Source organism: Heptranchias perlo, chromosome 11 (assembly GCF_035084215.1).
Source record: "Heptranchias perlo isolate sHepPer1 chromosome 11, sHepPer1.hap1, whole genome shotgun sequence".
Taxonomy (NCBI): domain Eukaryota; kingdom Metazoa; phylum Chordata; class Chondrichthyes; order Hexanchiformes; family Hexanchidae; genus Heptranchias; species Heptranchias perlo.
The window spans coordinates 65,271,556-65,289,108 of NC_090335.1; the positions used below are offsets into that span (position 1 = coordinate 65,271,556).

The 17,553-nt window shown below is 42.3% G+C and overlaps 1 protein-coding gene across 4 annotated transcripts in view; it reads right to left on the reverse strand.

Annotated features, from left to right (window-relative positions):
- Window positions 1-17,553, reverse strand: part of hlcs (holocarboxylase synthetase (biotin-(proprionyl-CoA-carboxylase (ATP-hydrolysing)) ligase)) — a 150,677-nt gene that overhangs the window by 14,947 nt on the left and 118,177 nt on the right. For 3 of the 4 annotated variants that reach the window (XM_067993277.1, XM_067993275.1, XM_067993278.1), the window contains 4 exons: window positions 11,986-12,053; window positions 10,673-10,833; window positions 7,072-7,186; window positions 4,077-4,290 (listed from right to left, as the gene is read on the reverse strand). In XM_067993277.1, coding sequence (XP_067849378.1) covers window positions 4,077-4,290; window positions 7,072-7,186; window positions 10,673-10,833; window positions 11,986-12,053 — 558 coding nt within the window. The other variant, XM_067993279.1, reaches the window with a different exon arrangement.

Here is a 17,553-nt window from a genome sequence, read left to right on the forward strand (position 1 = left end):
CAGATGAGCTGAGGGCACAAATAGACAAGTGGCAGTATGATATCTTAACTATTACAGAAACATGGCTTAAAGAGGGGCCGGACTGGCAGCTCAATGTCCCTGGTTACAGGATTTTCAAACGCGATAGAGGGAGATAAAAAAAGGAGGGCTGGGTGGCAATTTTGGCTAAGGAAACAATTACAGTTGTGAGGGGGGGGATGATATTTTAGGAGCATCAAATGAGGCCTTATGGGTTGAGCTAAAGAGCAAAAAAGGGGCAGTCACACTACTGAGAGTATTTATAGACTCCCAAACAGTCAGAGGGAGATAGAGGAGCAAATACGTAGGCAAATTTCTGAGAAGTGCAAAAACAATAGGGCAGTAATAATAGGGGATTTCAACCACCCTAATATTAACTGGGATACAAACAGTGTGAATGGTATGGAGGGCGCAGAATTCTTAAATTGGATACAAGAAATTTTTTTTAGCTAGTATACAGCAAGCTCAACAAGAGGGGGGGCAGTTCTGGATTTAGTTCCAGGAAATGAAGCGGTAGGTGGAAGAAGTAGCAGTGGGAGAGCATTTTGGTGGTGGTGATCATAATACAGTTAGTTTTAGCATAGTTATCGAAAAGGACAAAGACAGAGCAGGAGTTAAAGTTCTCAATTGGGGAAAGGCCAATTTTACTAAACTGAGAAGTGATTTAGCAGAAGTAAACTGGAAACAGCTACTTGGAGGTAAATCAGTGTCAGAGCAGTGGGAGCCAAAGGGTTGATTCAATGGGTTCAGGGTAAATATGTTCCCACAAAGAAAAAGGGAGAGGCTGCCAAATCTGGAGCCCCCGGATGTCAAGAAGCATTCAGGGTAAGATAAGGCAGAAAAAGAAAGCCTATGATAGACACCGGGAACTCAATACTACAGAAAGCTTAGAGGAGTATAAAAAGTGCAGGGGTGAAGTTAAAAAGGAAATTAGGAAAGCAAAGAGAGGGCATGAAAAAATATTAGCAGGTAAAATCAAAGAAAACCCAAAGATGTTTTATATATACATAAAGAGCAAGAGGATAACTAAGGAAAGAGTAGGGCCTATTAGTCTCCAAAAAGGTAAACTGTGTGTGGAGGCGGAAGATGTGGGTATGGTTCTTAATGAATACTTTGCATCTGTCTTCACAAAGGAGAGGAATGATACAGGGATTGAAGTTAAGGAGGAGGAATGTGAAATATTGGAAGGGATAAACATAGTGAGAGAGGAAGTATTAAGGAAATTAGCATCTTTGAAAGTGGATAAATCACCAGGGCCGGATGAAATGTATCCCAGGCTGTTAAAAGAAGCAAGGGAGGAAAAAGCAGAGGCTTTAACAATCATTTTCCAAACTTCACTGGATATTGGCGTAGTGCCGGAGCATTGGAGGACTGCTAACGTCGTACTGCTGTTTAAGAAGGGAGCGAAGGATCGACCGAGTAATTACAGGCCAGTCAGCCTAACCTAGGTGGTGGGCAAATTATTGGAATCAATTCTGAGGGACAGGATAAACTGTAACTTAGAAAGGCATGGAGTAATCAAGGACAGTCAGCACGGATTTGTTAGGGGGAGGTCGTGTCTGACTAACTTGATTGAATTTTTCGAGGGGGTGACAAGGGGGATCGATGAGGGTAGCGCAATTGATGTAGTCTACATGGATTTTAGCAAGGCTTTTGACAAGGTCCCACATGGCAGACTGGTCAAAAAAGTAAAGGCCAAGGGATCCAAGGGACTGTGGCAAATTGGATCCAAAATTGGCTCAGTGGCAGGAAGCAAAGGGTAATGGTCAAAGGGTGTTTTTGCGACTGGAAGGCTATTTCCAGTGGGGTGCCACAGGGCTCAGTACTACGTCCTTTGCTTTTTGTGGTATACATTTATGATTTGGACTTAAACGTAGGGGGCACGATTAAGAAATTTGTGGATGACACAAAGCTAGGCCGTGTGGTTGATCGTGAGGAGGAAAGCTGTAGACTGGAGGAAGTTATCAATGGACTAGTCGGATGGGCAGAAAAGTGGCAAACGGAGTTCAATCTGGAGAAGTGTGAGGGAATGCATTTGGGGAGAGAAAACAAGGTAAGGGAATACACAATAAATGGGAGGATACTGAGAGATGTAGAGGAAGTGAGGGACCTTGGAGTGCATGTCCACCGATCCCTGAAGGTAGCAAGACAGGTAGATAAGGTGGTTAAAAAGGCATATGGAATGCTTTCCTTTGTTAGCCGAGGCATAGAATATAAAAGCAGGGATGTTATGCTGGAACTGTATAAAACACTAGTTAGGCCGCAGCTTGAGTACTGCGCACTGTTCTGGTCACCACATTACAGGAAGGATGTAATTGCACTAGAGAGGGTGCAGAGGAGATTTACGAGGATGTTGCCAGCACTGGAGAATTTTAGCTATGATGACAGATTGGATAGTCTGGGGTTGTTTTCCTTGGAACAGAGGAGGCTGAGGGGTGATTTGATTGAGGTGTACAAAATTATGAGGGGCCTGGATAGAGTGGATAGGAAGGACCTATTTCCTTTAGCGGAGGGGTCAATAACTAGGGGGCATAGATTTAAAGTGATTGGTAGACGGATTAGAGCAGAAATGAGGAAATATTTTTTCACCCAGAGGGTGGTGGGGGTCTGGAACTCACTGCCTGAGAGGGTGGTAGAGGCAGAAACACTCAACTCATTTAAAAAGTGCCTGGATGTGCACCTGAAGAACCGTGACCTGCAGGGCTACGGACCAAACGCGGGAAAGTGGGATTAGGCTGGGTGGCTCGTTTCTCAGCCAGCGCGGACATGATGGGCCGAATGGCCTCCTTCTGCGCCGTAAATTTTCTATGATTCTATGAATGCACCCAGCAAACTATCCCTTTAAATCCTTATAAAGTGACAGGAATATCATCGTATCCAGTTCTCGCAAACAAATGTGGAATGATATTACCAATGTTGTTGGAGCGAGACCACAAAATATATATTTTCTTGCGTGTATGAAAAATTGAAAATAATTTTGCAAACCCACGTGCAGCAGATGCTGAGTTTTGCAAACAAAGTTTTTGAAAGCGAACTGTCCTTAAAGGCATCAACACCTCTTTGATGGATTTCACAGCCAATGTCCATGTAACTTTCCTTTGATTCACATTGCCCAACATGCTGGGGAAAGTACATCCATTCTATGAATAATTTAATCTTCAAACTCAACATATAGCACCGGGTCTCAGCACAAATAAGGCTTTAGGGCAAGAGGGCACCTCTAAATTTTCCAAATGCAGCTGGATCTTGCTGGAGCGGGGCATCATCTGGCACGTGCCGTTAGTTAGACTCTTCAGCTTAAAATCATTTTGCACCAAAACTTGCTGGAAGTGCAAGCTGATAACGGCACGGCAAGGGCAACAGGGCATCTGGGACCTTAGAGAACAGCAGAACCAACAGCATATCACCTTAATCAATTCGATTTAAGGATTGAGAAAGAAACAGGAATGACGGAGAAGGAAATAGGATGAATTAGAGTCAAATCAGGAACAGGAAGAGAAATAAAGAGGGAAAGAAAGATTGGATTAAGAGAGAGAGAAAAAAAAGAGACAGAAAGGAAAAGTAAGAAAAAATTTTAAAAATTTAAAATTGACATTTTTAAAATCTCTTAACAATTTACTACATACAGGAATGAGATTGAACACTTTAAATTGTTCCATTTCTAGGCTTGAGGTTGATTTGCATTGCATTAACAATTATCATGTCATTAAAAAGTACTTACGCTGTTAATTATCAGACTTAATTTTCTGTGGCCGGTTTAATGGGCAATTAATGTGCAAATCCAGCAAGTTCTTAAAAATAACAAGGAGGTTAGGGGCGAGATGCTGTTTGTGCGAAGCAAATGTCAGATCGGGGTAAATCGACCAACAAGTTCTGGAGATTTGCAACTCACAGCGTATCTCTTAATCCTCTGAATTTGCTGGCCAATTTGCACATTCATAACGGAGTGCATTGTTAACAGGCCGTTATTTTACTCGCAAAATCCAGCCCAATATAACTGGATCCATTCTACAGAGTACATGTACATACATTTTCTACCGTAGTTTGTTTTTACTAACCTGTGCACCCATCGTTTGTAATAGAGTGGTAAAACTCCATTTGGCCCTTTGTTCTGGAAAGTGCTTATCAGATTTTCAAGGATGGTAACCGTTCTAGCCATCAGATGATCCATTCGGAGTGGCTGTAAATGTGTTCCATTCTCTTTGTTATGTTGCTGGATGATATCGTTGATGCATATAGTTGGGTTGCTGTTACTTACATTGAATCCACAGCCTTTTGAAGAAAAGTTAACAAGGATCACAATTTGTTTCAGTTCGTAGGAAAGAAAAAGACAAACATGTGCAACATACTTGACTCTTAAGAGGATAAACATCATTCAGCAACAATTCTGGCTGTTACTGGTACAGTAGATTACGATGCACTTTACCTTAACATTTCAATTGATGGATAATAATATTGTTTGAAAAAAAATGTGAGAATTTTAATATCAATAGTCTGTATCAGCTTGAACTGACATGGACTACTGATAGTTGATTTACAACAATTTCTAAATAGGCAATGTCAGTTTTGATATTCCCTTATAAAATACACAGGTCATTCAGTGACATTTCAAACACTTGGAAAAAATACTCATTCCGCTTATGTCATTGGTTTTCCTGCTTCTAGCACAAATACTGAGAGCATAAAATCCTTGAGATTACAGCAAGCAAATCAAAATACAACAGTAACAGGTGTCAGGACCGATGCATGTTATTTCATGCATTTATGGTTGCAAAATCATGTTTATACTGTCAATGCTTGTGTTTATTGCACAAATTGTGGCCAGCCATATTTACACTTACTAAATATGCCTCTCTATAGCAAAATAGCTATAGAAAAAAAGTAATTAGGCCATACAACAAAAGACCTGACCAGCACAAGATTCTAAATTGTTTCCATTTGAGTGTTGTAGGAATTTTGGGCCTGATAACTTCGACTCAACTAGTCCATCTAGTTCAAGATGCAAGTTCTCTGCTATAGATATTCTTGGCTTTGGGTGGATGGTTCAACCACCAAGTAGAGCAGTTTAATATTTTTGACTTCTCTGGCATCCTTTCAATAGTGATGCCTTCAGGACAAGCCAAGGGGAACAAAACAGTTTAAAGAAAAGCCAAAAGTATGGTCTGTCTCTTGGTCAATAAGGTACTTTCAGTACGAACTTCCTCAGAATTAGGTGATTCAGAGATAATGGAAGGAAAATATATGTAGAAGTCTCCAAATCTGGAAGAGGATAAAAATGGTTTCATAAGAGAACTGAGGAAATTAAGCATTTGCTACTAACATATACATTAAAATATGACCTGAGATAAGAACTTATTTCCCAGATTTCCACCAAACTGTAATTCCCCTACTGGACAGTATAGCACTCTGCTTTTGTTAGGGAAACATGTCTATGACACTAAACCACTGAGCTAGGTCTACATAATTACACTCTTCCAGATGGAACATTGCTTTTGAAATTATTAAACTCAAAATACATGACATCTGTCATTATGATCTTGCAGTGTAATTTCAAGTTTTATTCTGCCATCAGTAAAGTGGAGCTGAGTTTAGAGATTACAGTCCCTCTAGAAAACCAGAGAAAATATTCCATTAACTCAAAACAATTAGACCCCTTCCCTCTAAGAAAAGCAATCAAATGATTACAAAATTAAACTAAGAAACAAAAAACTATACACACTTGCACAACACACAATTCACTGGACCTAAAAATACAGTGAGATCGAAGATCAAACTGATAACAATAGCTGACTACATTGTTTACTGGGGCAGAGATGGTGGAGACCATGCATGCGATCTCATGAATGGTACACTATTATGTTTCTTTTCAATTGCCACACATGCACAAATATTTGTGTATGAAAGGTCTGGGCCTAAACTTTAACCCCACGAATGGGTGGGTTGGGGACAGGTGGGAAGATAAAAATTGTAAAAAAAAAACTAAAATCCGACCCCAACTCGCCTCCAACCTGCCCACTTCCGGTTTTAACAGAGGCAGGAAGAGGGACGGGCGACCAACCCGCTCTTAGGAGGCAGGTCAGTCAGTGAAAGCTTTCAAGGAGGCAGCGGGCCTCCATTTTTTACAGCTTTTTTTATTTTTAACTCCCAGGGGCCGGGATTCCAGGGCCTTCTGCTTCGCTCCATGTGAGAGGAGGCGAGAAGGCCCAAAACAGCAGGTAAGTGCCTTTATTGCACTGCTTGTGGGCCCGAAGAAGCAGGAGTGCTTCCCCCAGCCCAACAAGCTTACCTACAGGACTGCCCCCTACGATCTTCAACCCCCCCAATGACTCCCAACCCCTGATGACCGACCCCCACCCCAATCACTCCCGACCCTAACCCTGACCCCCCCCCCCACCTATGACCAACCGGCCGACCCCCCCCCACCCATGACCAACCGGCCGACCCCCCCCCCCACCCCAAGACTTACCTGCACGCATCCACTTTTTGGCTCTTCTCCTGTCCGACTGATGGCCAGCATGTCAATCAAGCTGGCCTGTGGGTGGGAAATCGACAAAAAAAAATAAAAAGACGTCCTTATGTCAAAATTGTAAGGACGTCCGGGAAACCTGTACTTCCGGGTTTCCCGTCAGGAATTCCTCACCCACTCCACCGCTCTCTTCCCGGCTTCGGGTTAAAAGTTAGGCCCTGATCTCTGATGATGGAGGAGGAGGAGAGGGAAACTCTTCCCAATTCTAACAACTAGGTAATTGTATAACTTACAGCGTCCCCATTAGTTTTGCCTGAATCCCAAAAAACATATCCTATGTGTACATTTGTCCTGTAGGAACATACCACATTTGAATCATTAGTTTAGAATGATACACCTTCGTTAAGAATCAAAAAACATTTGAAACACCATCAAAAACGTATAACATTCTTCATATTTTTGTCATAAAAGGATGAGTTTGCCAATAACATGTGGCTTTTTGAAGTATGTAAACTTTACTCTTTACTTCTTGTAATTTTATGGAAAATAAATCTCAAACATGTAAAATCTAGGTATTTGGTACATACCAATAAGTACATGAAAAGTTGTTCCCATCAAAGTAGTATTAACCAGGACGCCACCCAGCTTCATGAGAGCACTGTAGTAAATATCATTAGGCCATTTAACCCTCAGATCAATGTCCTAAACAAAACAGCAAGTGCGAAATGCATGACATTGTTATTTTTTCATTAGCATAATAAAATACAGAAGAAACAATCCAAAAATAAAATGCAAAAGTAATGCAAGAAATGGCTAATGGATCACCCTTGGTGAGTCACAAAGCAATAATTTAAACTCAGGATGTAGATGACACCTTCAACCACAGGTATATTTTTAGAACCTGAATCCCAAGATTACTGTCTTGCACTTTATTGAAAAATATCAAAATTATATTAAAAAAAATTCAAACAAGTTTAGTATTATTGCAGTGATTATTTGTTTCATTGCAGTCACTGAACTTTCCAAGTAATTCATTGTATTTGAAGCATTTGAGTCATTCCTTAGGAATGTGGTACGGTGTGACACAATTACAAGTTCTTATTTCAATGGAGTGACACAGGATCTCAGGGATTATTAGTTCTGTGATGTAGGATCTACAGCATCACAGCTCTGACAGTGAAATAATTCACTACCAACTACTGACTAAATAAAAGAGAAAACAATATTTTAAAAAGCAATAAGGGACCAGATTTTTCATTACTGATTAGAGAAGAGAGTTGAGCAGTGTCAAGTATTTCAGAACCCCAATAACTGTTCAACTTAACCATTCCATCTCATGACATAACTTTTTGTTCTTTCCCCTAACTCCCTCCATCCAGAAGGTAGCTATAACTCTTGCAACAAAATAAAGGACTATAAAAACGGACATCGGATCAGCTTTAGTAACATAATGGTAAAGTACTGCATGTACAGTTTATTGCTCTGCCTGCAATTAGTAAATAGCAGTTGCCATAACTCGCTTGACTAATTTGCATTACAGGCAAGAAGAAGAACATTAATAGCTAAGTAGAAAAACGTTTGCTACAACTTTGGATGTCATGCTTTTTCTTCCTAGTTCTCACTTTTTTATTGTTAAGGATTTTTTTTATTGAATATTAGAGAATATTTATTAGAACTGGGGTATAGCATAAGCCAGGAGTGTTTCACAGTTCATTATAAGCAGGAATTATAACTAAATCCAAATTTGTTGACATAATACTGTTCCAATATAAATCAAGAATTGCTTATGTATGCCAAAACACACAGAGAACAAGTCACTCAAGCCATCTGTAAATGGCAAGCTACCAAAGTCTGACAATATTCTAGAAGACTACCTCGACCAAAATATTTCAAAATCTTTGTAAAGAATGCATGACCTTCTCTAAAAAATAGAACTTCCATAGGATTTGAATCAACATGTTTATGGCTGGTTGGATCCATGTCATACTAGTTTAACGGAATGAAGGTGTGTTCGCCTGATGCATGACACAGGTGAATGACTTATAGAAAGAAGTGATTTAACCATGGAAATGTCAAGAGGTTGGGTCTGAGTCGATTGTCATGGGCCTCCATCATGGTTCAATGCCAAACCAAATTGTTAATTAAAACTGACCGTGGAAACTGTTAGTGCTGATGGCATATAACCAATGTGAAGTTTAGCTATTTGTCATTTACATATTTGAGTCAAACATTTGAGGACAAGCACATAATTAGTACCACCCTGCAGAAATGCATTGCCTACCAGCCACTGCTGGAGTGGCAGTGATAGTAGTTGTGCAGGAATCCACAATACAGGTTCTGGTAACCTCTTCAAGCACCATTACACGATAGCATTGCAGTTGACCGAAGATGCATATCAACTACATTCCACGGTATAAATGCCCTCACTTGGAAAACCGAAACCCTGACAGATCCACGAAAAGTAGATTTATGAATATGCCAGAGTAAGCAAGCTGGTTTCAGTTAAGTTAATGCAGGAAGCCAGCTCTTCCACATCTCCGCTGATAGAGGAACTGGGACTCCGCATTGCAGTGGAACCGAATCAACTGGCACCCACTTTAAAAGCGAAAGAAGGGAACAGCGACACACAAAAGTTGTTCTCTCCAGACAGGAGAGAACAAAACACTATAAAAACACCTACTGGTGGGCAAAATGCAACAGTGGGGATCAAAAAGGTGATTAAAACATAGAAACCACAGTATCCTTTCTGAAAACCCTTATTTTACAGCTACATATATGAGTCATATATCAAGGGATATGGGGATCGGGCAGGAAAGTGAAGTTGAGGTCGAAGATCAGCCATGATCTGATTGAATGGCGGAGCAGGCTTGAGGGGCCGTATGGCCTACTGCTGCTCCTATTTCTTATGTTCTTATGAGTTAACTGAAAAAGATCAAACATTAAATCTTCATTAAATACTAAAAACAATATGCAGTCACAACATTCTAATGATATTGCACCTGTAAGTGGCTTGTAAATGTAAAGTTATCTGATCCATTTAATAAAGTGCAACTTCCCCTTAACATTATGTGACAGGCAGCTATACTCTTCTAACTGCCCTTCAAAAATCCAGACGTGCCAGTTATCTCTTCATTTACACTAAACGTTCCCCAAACAACCTCAGGAACTCTTCAACAAACATAAACTCATAAAACTAGCAAGAATCGAAACGTGATGTCCCCAATTTTTTGTTCCAAATCTGTAAAGGCCAGCGCAAAGAGCTTGCAATAATGTGCACAAGTTTAAATGGCCATTCCACTATGCGAATGGAAGCGAAAATGAAGCATCAAGATCATAAATCCTAGTTTAAAAATACCACACTTTGGGCAATACAACTGATATGTACACAAATAATCTTCTGTGCCTAGTGACGCATTCAGCAGATCTGGGTTTCTCTGAAATGAAGACCCTTCTTATGTGAACAGGTCATTAGCCTGACTCACAACCATCTACCAGGAGGACCAGCGAGGTGCAACAGGGAATCACCACTTCACTCCCATCAGATGCAAGTACATCAGTAGATGTCAACCCATTATTCAGAGGCCGGAGCTCTGGTCTTCTGCTCAGGACTATGATGGGGAAGGAGGGGGGGATACGGGGGAGTACCCTCATCTCCTCTCTCTCTTGCCCTTCCCCATGCATTCCCTATTCCCACTTCACCCCCTTTCTTCCCTATCCCACCTCCTCCCCCCTCTCATCTCCCCCTCCCTCACTTTCTCCCACACCTCCACCTCCCTCTTCCGCTCTATCCTTTTCCCCTCTCCCCACCTTCCCCTTTCCCTCTCTCCTCCACCACATCTCCTCCCTCTCCCTCTCACCAACTCTTCCCTTTCCTCTCCCCACCTCCTCCTCCCTGCTTTCCTTTTCCCCACCTCGCTCCCTCCACCTCTACTCCCCTCAACCTCCCTCTCTACTCCTCCCTCCTTATTCTCACCTCTTCCATCCTTCCTCCCATGTCCTTCCCTCACCATCCCATCAGTCTCCTTCCCTCTCCCCTTCGTCCCAATTCAATTATCCCTTTCCCTCTAACCCTACTTGATCTAAATACTGCACTTGGTCTTGACTCACGTGTACAACAACATGGGAGACTGCCGAGTGAGATAACTAAACATGAAATCTGTATATTATGAGAAAGCATAGTCGACAGACCTCATATCCTGGCAGGGATACCACAGACTCCACTGCAGCCAGAGCCACTAAGTGTTGTATGAATGAAATGTTCTGTCCAAGCTGAGAGTGGATTGGAATCCTAACGTGCACAGTAAACATAACACAGCCTATAGGGCTAATCCACGTATTTCCTCCACGACCTGCAAAAAAAAATCAGAATAAAATAAAAAACATTTTAAAAGACAGGCCTTGCATATCGAACCACAGTATTCTACATTCACAGTTGTCCTTTCTGCAACCTGGGTTTGAATCCATCCCAAAATGATTGAATGAAATTTTTCTCTTTCCTGGCTATAAGCATCCTACGTGTCAGCCTTCGCCCTTTTGGTAATACTTTCGCTTCTGAATTAGAAGGTTGTGGGTTCAAGCCCCACTCTAGAGACTTGATCACATAATCTAGGTTGACAGTTCAGTGCAACACTACGGCAGTGCTGCACCATCAGAGGTGCCGTCTTTCAGAAGTGATGTTAAACCGAGGCTCCATCTGCTCTCTCAAGTGGACGTTAAACATCCCATAGCACTCTTTAAAGAAGAAATGGGGATTTCAACTGGTGTTTAGGCCAACATTTATCCCTCAACCAACATCACTAAAGTAAATTATCTTGTCATTTATCTCATTGCTATTTGTAGGGCCTTGCTCTATGCAAATTGGCTGCCATATTTCCCTAAATTAAAACAATCACTATGCTTCAAAATTATTTCATTGGCCGTGGAGCATTTTGGGATGTCCTGCAGTCATTAAAGGCCCCAAATAAATGCAAGTTCTTTCTTCCATATGAAATATTTATAAACTGAATTAGAAAAGTGCCCAAAGCATATTTCCTTGATTTAACTGCAAAATTATTTTGAAGATATAATGTAACTTAAATTTACAACCAACTTACAAAAAATCTCTAACTGCTTGCTGCAGTGATAGAGAACAAAACATGACATGTAAATTAATCTGAAGGAATCTGTTTCCACCACCCTTTCAGGCAGCACATTCCAGATCATAACAACTCATTGCATTAAAAAAAAATTCTCCTCATCACCCCTCTGGTTCTTTTGCCAATTATCTTAACTCGGTGTCCTCTGGTTACCGACCCTCCTACCAGTGGAGACAGTTTCTCCTTATTTACTCTATCAAAACTCTTCATAATTTTGAACACCTCTGTTAAATCTCCCCTTAACCTTCTCTGCTCCAAGGAGAACAAACTCAGTTAAACTATACTGAGACTTCAGCTTTGCAGTACTTTTGAAAGTAGAAATGTTTTTTGAAGGTTGGGAAAAAGGAGGAATGGAAAATTACCGACCTTTGCCTTGTGTTTGTCGAATTGCAATGGCAATTAACCCTACTTCCTCTGGCAACTGAAGCATCAACCTGTGAATTATGGGAAAAGGTGGTCAGCTGAAACAGAGAACGGATAATTGGAAACTCACTGTAACTGGACAAGTATCTAGTAATTTAAACCTGCAGTAAGTGAAAATCTTTTGGGATTATGGTTAAGTTTGGCAAAGTCAACAATTAACAAGATCACAATTACTGTTTCCTGACATTTAACATGACCCTAGGAGCACATTGCTCTTCATTTCAAAACATTTACCAACTCAATACTGGCCAAAACATTTCTTCATTAGTTAATAGCAAATTACAGCATAATAAACTTGGGAATTGCAACATTGCAACCAACCTTTCCATATGAAAGCTCAACAGTCAATATCGAGCATAGTGGCTCTCAATGCTGGCACAATACATCTGTTGTTAACACAAAAACTGACCCAAAGCTGAAGATTATACCATAATGTAACTAATATAAAAATAGACAATAAGTACCGGGAGTAACTTCAAGGCTGCAATCTAATGTCATAGGTAGGGACAGTTGACTGACAGTCTAGTGCAGTGAGGGAGTGCTGCATTGCCCAAGATGCCATCTTTCAGATGAGATGTTAAATTCAGAAATTCATATAGTGCCTTATCACATTTAAAGATGCAAAAGAGCTTCATACAATAAATTAGTGTTCAAGCGCAGCAACTGTTATTGTGCAGGCAAACGTGGCATTCTGTGCTCCACAAACATCAAAGAGATGAATGACCAGTTAATCCGTTTTTAGAGGTGTTGATTGAGGTAGGAATGTTGACCAGGATATCAGGAGAATCCCCTGCCCCTCTGAATAATGTCATGGGATCTTTAATATTTATCTAAACCATGGAAAAGGGAAACAGATACTCTGTTTAATATCACAATGTCAGTAATACCTTTAATACCTTGTCAGTACTATACTGGAATGTCGGCCTTGATTATGAACACACACCCTGCTATAGGGTTCACACCTACAATCATTTGACTTAGAGGCAAGAGTTATAAGAACATAAGAAATAGGAGCAGGAGTAGGCCAATCGGCCCGTCGAGCCTGCTCCGCCATTTAATAAGATCATGGCTGATCTGATCCTTCTACCACCTGAGCCAAGCGTGCACTTGGTCTCTCTCTCTTGAACTCTCTCACACTCACATATAAGTGTGCCTATTTCAACTAAAGACTTGAAAAAGTACACATCCTGTAGTATTTCAGACGATGTAATAAAGAAGAGAAATGCAGTGTTTTAACCAGTAATTCTATTTCATAATCTGCTATTAATAAAACATCTTCAATCTCGCAGTTACCTCTGAATTACTGCGCTGTTCTCGAAACTCACAATCATTTATTTTCAGATGTCAGCCTTGGCTCAAGTGCTAGCACTTTCTCTTCTATGTGAGAAGGTCATGGGTTCAATCTCCACTCCAGGTACTCGAGCACACAATCTAGGATGAGACTCCAGTGCATACCGAAGAATGCTTCAGTGTTGACGGTGTCATCTTTTGGATACGATGTTAAGCCAAGGGCCCACCTGCTCTCTCAGATGCACGTAAAAGATCCCATGGCACTCTTTGAAGAAGAGCAGGGGAGTTCTCCCGGTGTCCTGGCCAACATTTGTCCTTTAACCAACATCACTAAAACAGATCATCTGGTCATCTATCTCATTGTTGGTCTGCCATGTTTCCTTACATTACAACAGTGGGTTACATGTCAAAACTACTGCATGTACTGTGAAGAACTCTGGGATGACATGTGCTTGCGAAAGGCACTATATAAATGCAAGTTACATCGAGACTACAGTACAGAAACATGCCATTCGGCCCAACTGGTCTATGCTAGGGTTTATACTCCACACGAGCTTCCTCCCTCCTAACTTCATCTAACCCTATCAGCATACCCTTCTATTCCTTTCTCGCTTTCCCCTAAATGCATCTATGCTATTTGCCTCAACTACTCCTTGTGGTAGCGCATTCCACATTCTTACCACTCTTTAGGTAAAGAGATTTCTCTTGTATTCCCTATTGGATTTATTAACGACTATTTTATATATCTTTTTTATTCGTTCATGGGATGTGGGCGTCGCTGGCAAGGCCAGCATTTACTGCCCATCCCGAATTGCCCTTGAGAAGGTGGTGGTGAGTCGCCTTCATGAACCGCTGCAGTCCGTGTGGTGAAGGTTCTCCCACAGTGCTGTTAGGTAGGGAGTTCCAGGATTTTGACCCAGCGACGATGAAGGAACGGTGATATATTTCTAAGTTGGGATGGTATGTAACTTGGAGGGGAAAGTGCAGGTGGTGTTGTTCCAATGTGCCTGCTGCTCTTGTCCTTCTAGGTGGTAGAGGTCGCGGGTTTGGGAGGTGCTATTGAAGAAGCCTTGGCGAGTTGCTGCAGCGCATCCTGTAAATGGTACACACTGCAGCCACTGTGCGCCGGTGGTGAAGGGAGTGAATATTTAGGGTGGTGGATGGGGTGCCAATCAAGCGGGCTGCTTTGTCCTGGATGGTGTCGAGCTTCTTGAGTGTTGTTGGAGCTGCACTTATGCAGGCAGATGGAGAGTATTCCATCACACTCCTGACTTGTGCATTGTAGATGGTGGAAAGGCTTTGGGGAGTCAGGAGGTGAGTCACTCGCCGCAGAATACCCAGTCTCTGACCTGCTCTTGTAGCCACACTATTTATGTGGCTGGTCCAGTTAAGTTTCTGGTCAATGGTGACCCCCAGGATGTTGATGGTGGGGGATTCGGCGATGGTAATGCCGTTGAATGTCAAGGGGAGGTGGTTAGACTCTCTCTTGTTGGAGATGGTCATTGCCTGGCACTTGTCTGGCTCGAAAGTTACTTGCCATTTATCAGCCCAAGCCTGGATGTTGTCCCGGTCTTGCTGCATCCGGGCACGGACTGCTTCATTATCTGAGGGGTTGCGAATGGAACTGAACACAGTGGAATCATCAGCGAATATCCCCATTTCTGACCCTATGATGGAGGGAAGGTCATTGATGAAGCAGCTGAGGATGGTTGGGCCTAGGACACTGCCCTGAGGAACTTCTGCAGCAATGTCCTGGGGCTGAGATGATTGGCCTCCAACAACCACTACCATCTTCCTTTGTGCTAGGTATGACTCCAGCCACTGGACAGTTTTCCCCAATTCCCAATGACTTCAATTTTACTAGGGCTCCTTGGTGTCACACTCGGTCAAATGCTGCCTTGATGTCAAGGGCAGTCACTCTCACCTCACCTCTGGAATTCAGCTCTTTTGTTCATGTTTGGACCAAGGCTGGAGCAGAGTGGTCCAGCCGGAACCCAAACTGAGCATTGGTGAGCAGGTTATTGGTGAGGAAGTGCCGCTTGATAGCATTGTTGATGACACTTTCCATCACTTTGCTGATGATTGAGAGTAGACTGATGGGGCAGTAATTGGCCAGATTGGATTTGTCCTGCTTTTTGTGGACAGGACATATCTGGGCAATTTTCCACATTGTCGGGTAGATGCCAGTGTTGTAGCTGTACTGGAACAGCTTGGCTAGAGGCGCAGCTAGTTCTGGAGCACAACACTTCAGCACTACAGTCGGGATGTTGTCGAGGCCTTTTGCCTTTGCTGTGTCCAGTGCACTCAGCCGTTTCTTGATATCACGTAGAGTGAATCGAATTGGCTGAAGACTGGCTTCTGTGATGGTGGGGATATCAGGAGGAGGCCGAGATGGATCATCCACTCGGCATTTCTGGCTGAAGATTGTTGCAAACGCTTCAGCCTTGTCTTTTGCACTCATGTGCTGGACTCTGCCAGCATTGAGGATGGGGATGTTTACAGAGCCTCCTCCTCCTCCCCCCATTAGTTGTTTAATTGTCTACCACCATTCACGACTGGATGTGGCAGGACTGCAGAGCTTTGATCTGATCCGTTGGTTGTGGAATCGCTTAGCTCTGTCTATGGCATGTTGCTTCCGCTGTTTAGCATGCATGTAGTCCTGAGTTGTAGCTTCACCAGGTTGGCACCTCGTTTTTAGGTACGCCTGGTGCTGCTCCTGGCATGCTCTTCTACACTCCTCATTGAACAAGGGTTGATCCCCTAGCTTGTTGGTAATGGTAGAGTGAGGAATATGCCAGGCCCATGAGGTTACAGATTGTGCTAGAATAGAATTCTGCTGCTGATGATGGCCCACAGCGCCTCATGGATGCCCAGTTTTGAGCTGCTGGATCTGTTCTGAATCTATCCCATTTAGCACGGTGATAGTGCCACACAACACATTAGATGGTATCCTCAGTGCGAAGACGGGTCTTCGTCTCCACGAGGACTGTGCGGTGGTCACTCCTACCAATACTGTCACGGACAGATGCATTTGCGACAGGTAGATTGGTGAGGACAAGGTCAAGTATGTTTTTCCCTCATGACAAATGTTTATGACCTCTGGTTTTGGACACCCTCACAACTGGAAAAATGTTCTCTACGTCTACCCTATCAAACCCATTCATTACCTTAACAACCTCTATCAGGTCACCCCTCAGCCTTCTCTTTTCTAGAGAAAAGAACCCCAGCCTGTTCAGCCTTTCCCGGTAAATATATCCTCTCAGTTCTGTTATCATCCTTGTGAATCTTTTTTGCATCCTTTCCAATGCCTCTACATAGTATGGAGAACAGAACTGAGCACAATATTCTAAGTGTGGTCTAACCAAGATTCTATACAAGTTTAATATGACTTCTCTGTTTTTCAATTCTATCCCTCTAGAAATGAACCCCAGAGCTTGATTTGCCTTTTCTATGGCCTTATTAACCTGCATCGCTACTTTTAGCGATTTGTGTATCTTGTGTGGACAGGAAGGACCTATTTCCTTAGCAGAGAGGTCAATAATCAGGGGGCATAGATTTAAAGTAATTGGTAGAAGGATTAGAGGGGAGCTGAGGTGAAATGTTTTCACCCAGAGGGTAGTGAGGGTCTGGAACTCACTGCCTGAAAGGGTGGTAGAGGCAGAAACCCTCATCGCATTTAAAAAGTACTTGGATATGCACTTGAAGTGCCATAACCTACAAGGCTATGGACCAAGAGCTGGAAAGTGGGATTAGGCTGGATAGCTCTTTTTTGGCTGGCACAGACACATTCAGATTAAGATGGGCTGAATGGCCTCCTTCCGTGCCATACATTCCTATGATTCTATGTACTCCTAGATCCCTCTGCTACTCTATCCCATTCAGACTCTTAATATTCATGCAGTATGCAGCCTCCTTATTCTTCCTATCAAAATGCACCACCTCACACTTATCTATATTGTAATTCATTTGCCAATTACACGCCCTCTTACATTTTGACGTATTCTCCTTTGTATTACCTACACCCCCCAATTTGGTATCATCCGCAAATTTTGAAATTGTCGTTCCGAATCCCAAATCCAAATCATTAGTGTAAATTGTGAACAACAGTGGTCCCTCTGGAACATCTCTTCCCACCTTTAGCCAGTTTGAGTAGCTACCCTTAACCCCTACTCTCTGTTTTCTGTTTTTTTAGTCAACTTGCTATCCACTCTGCTACGTGTC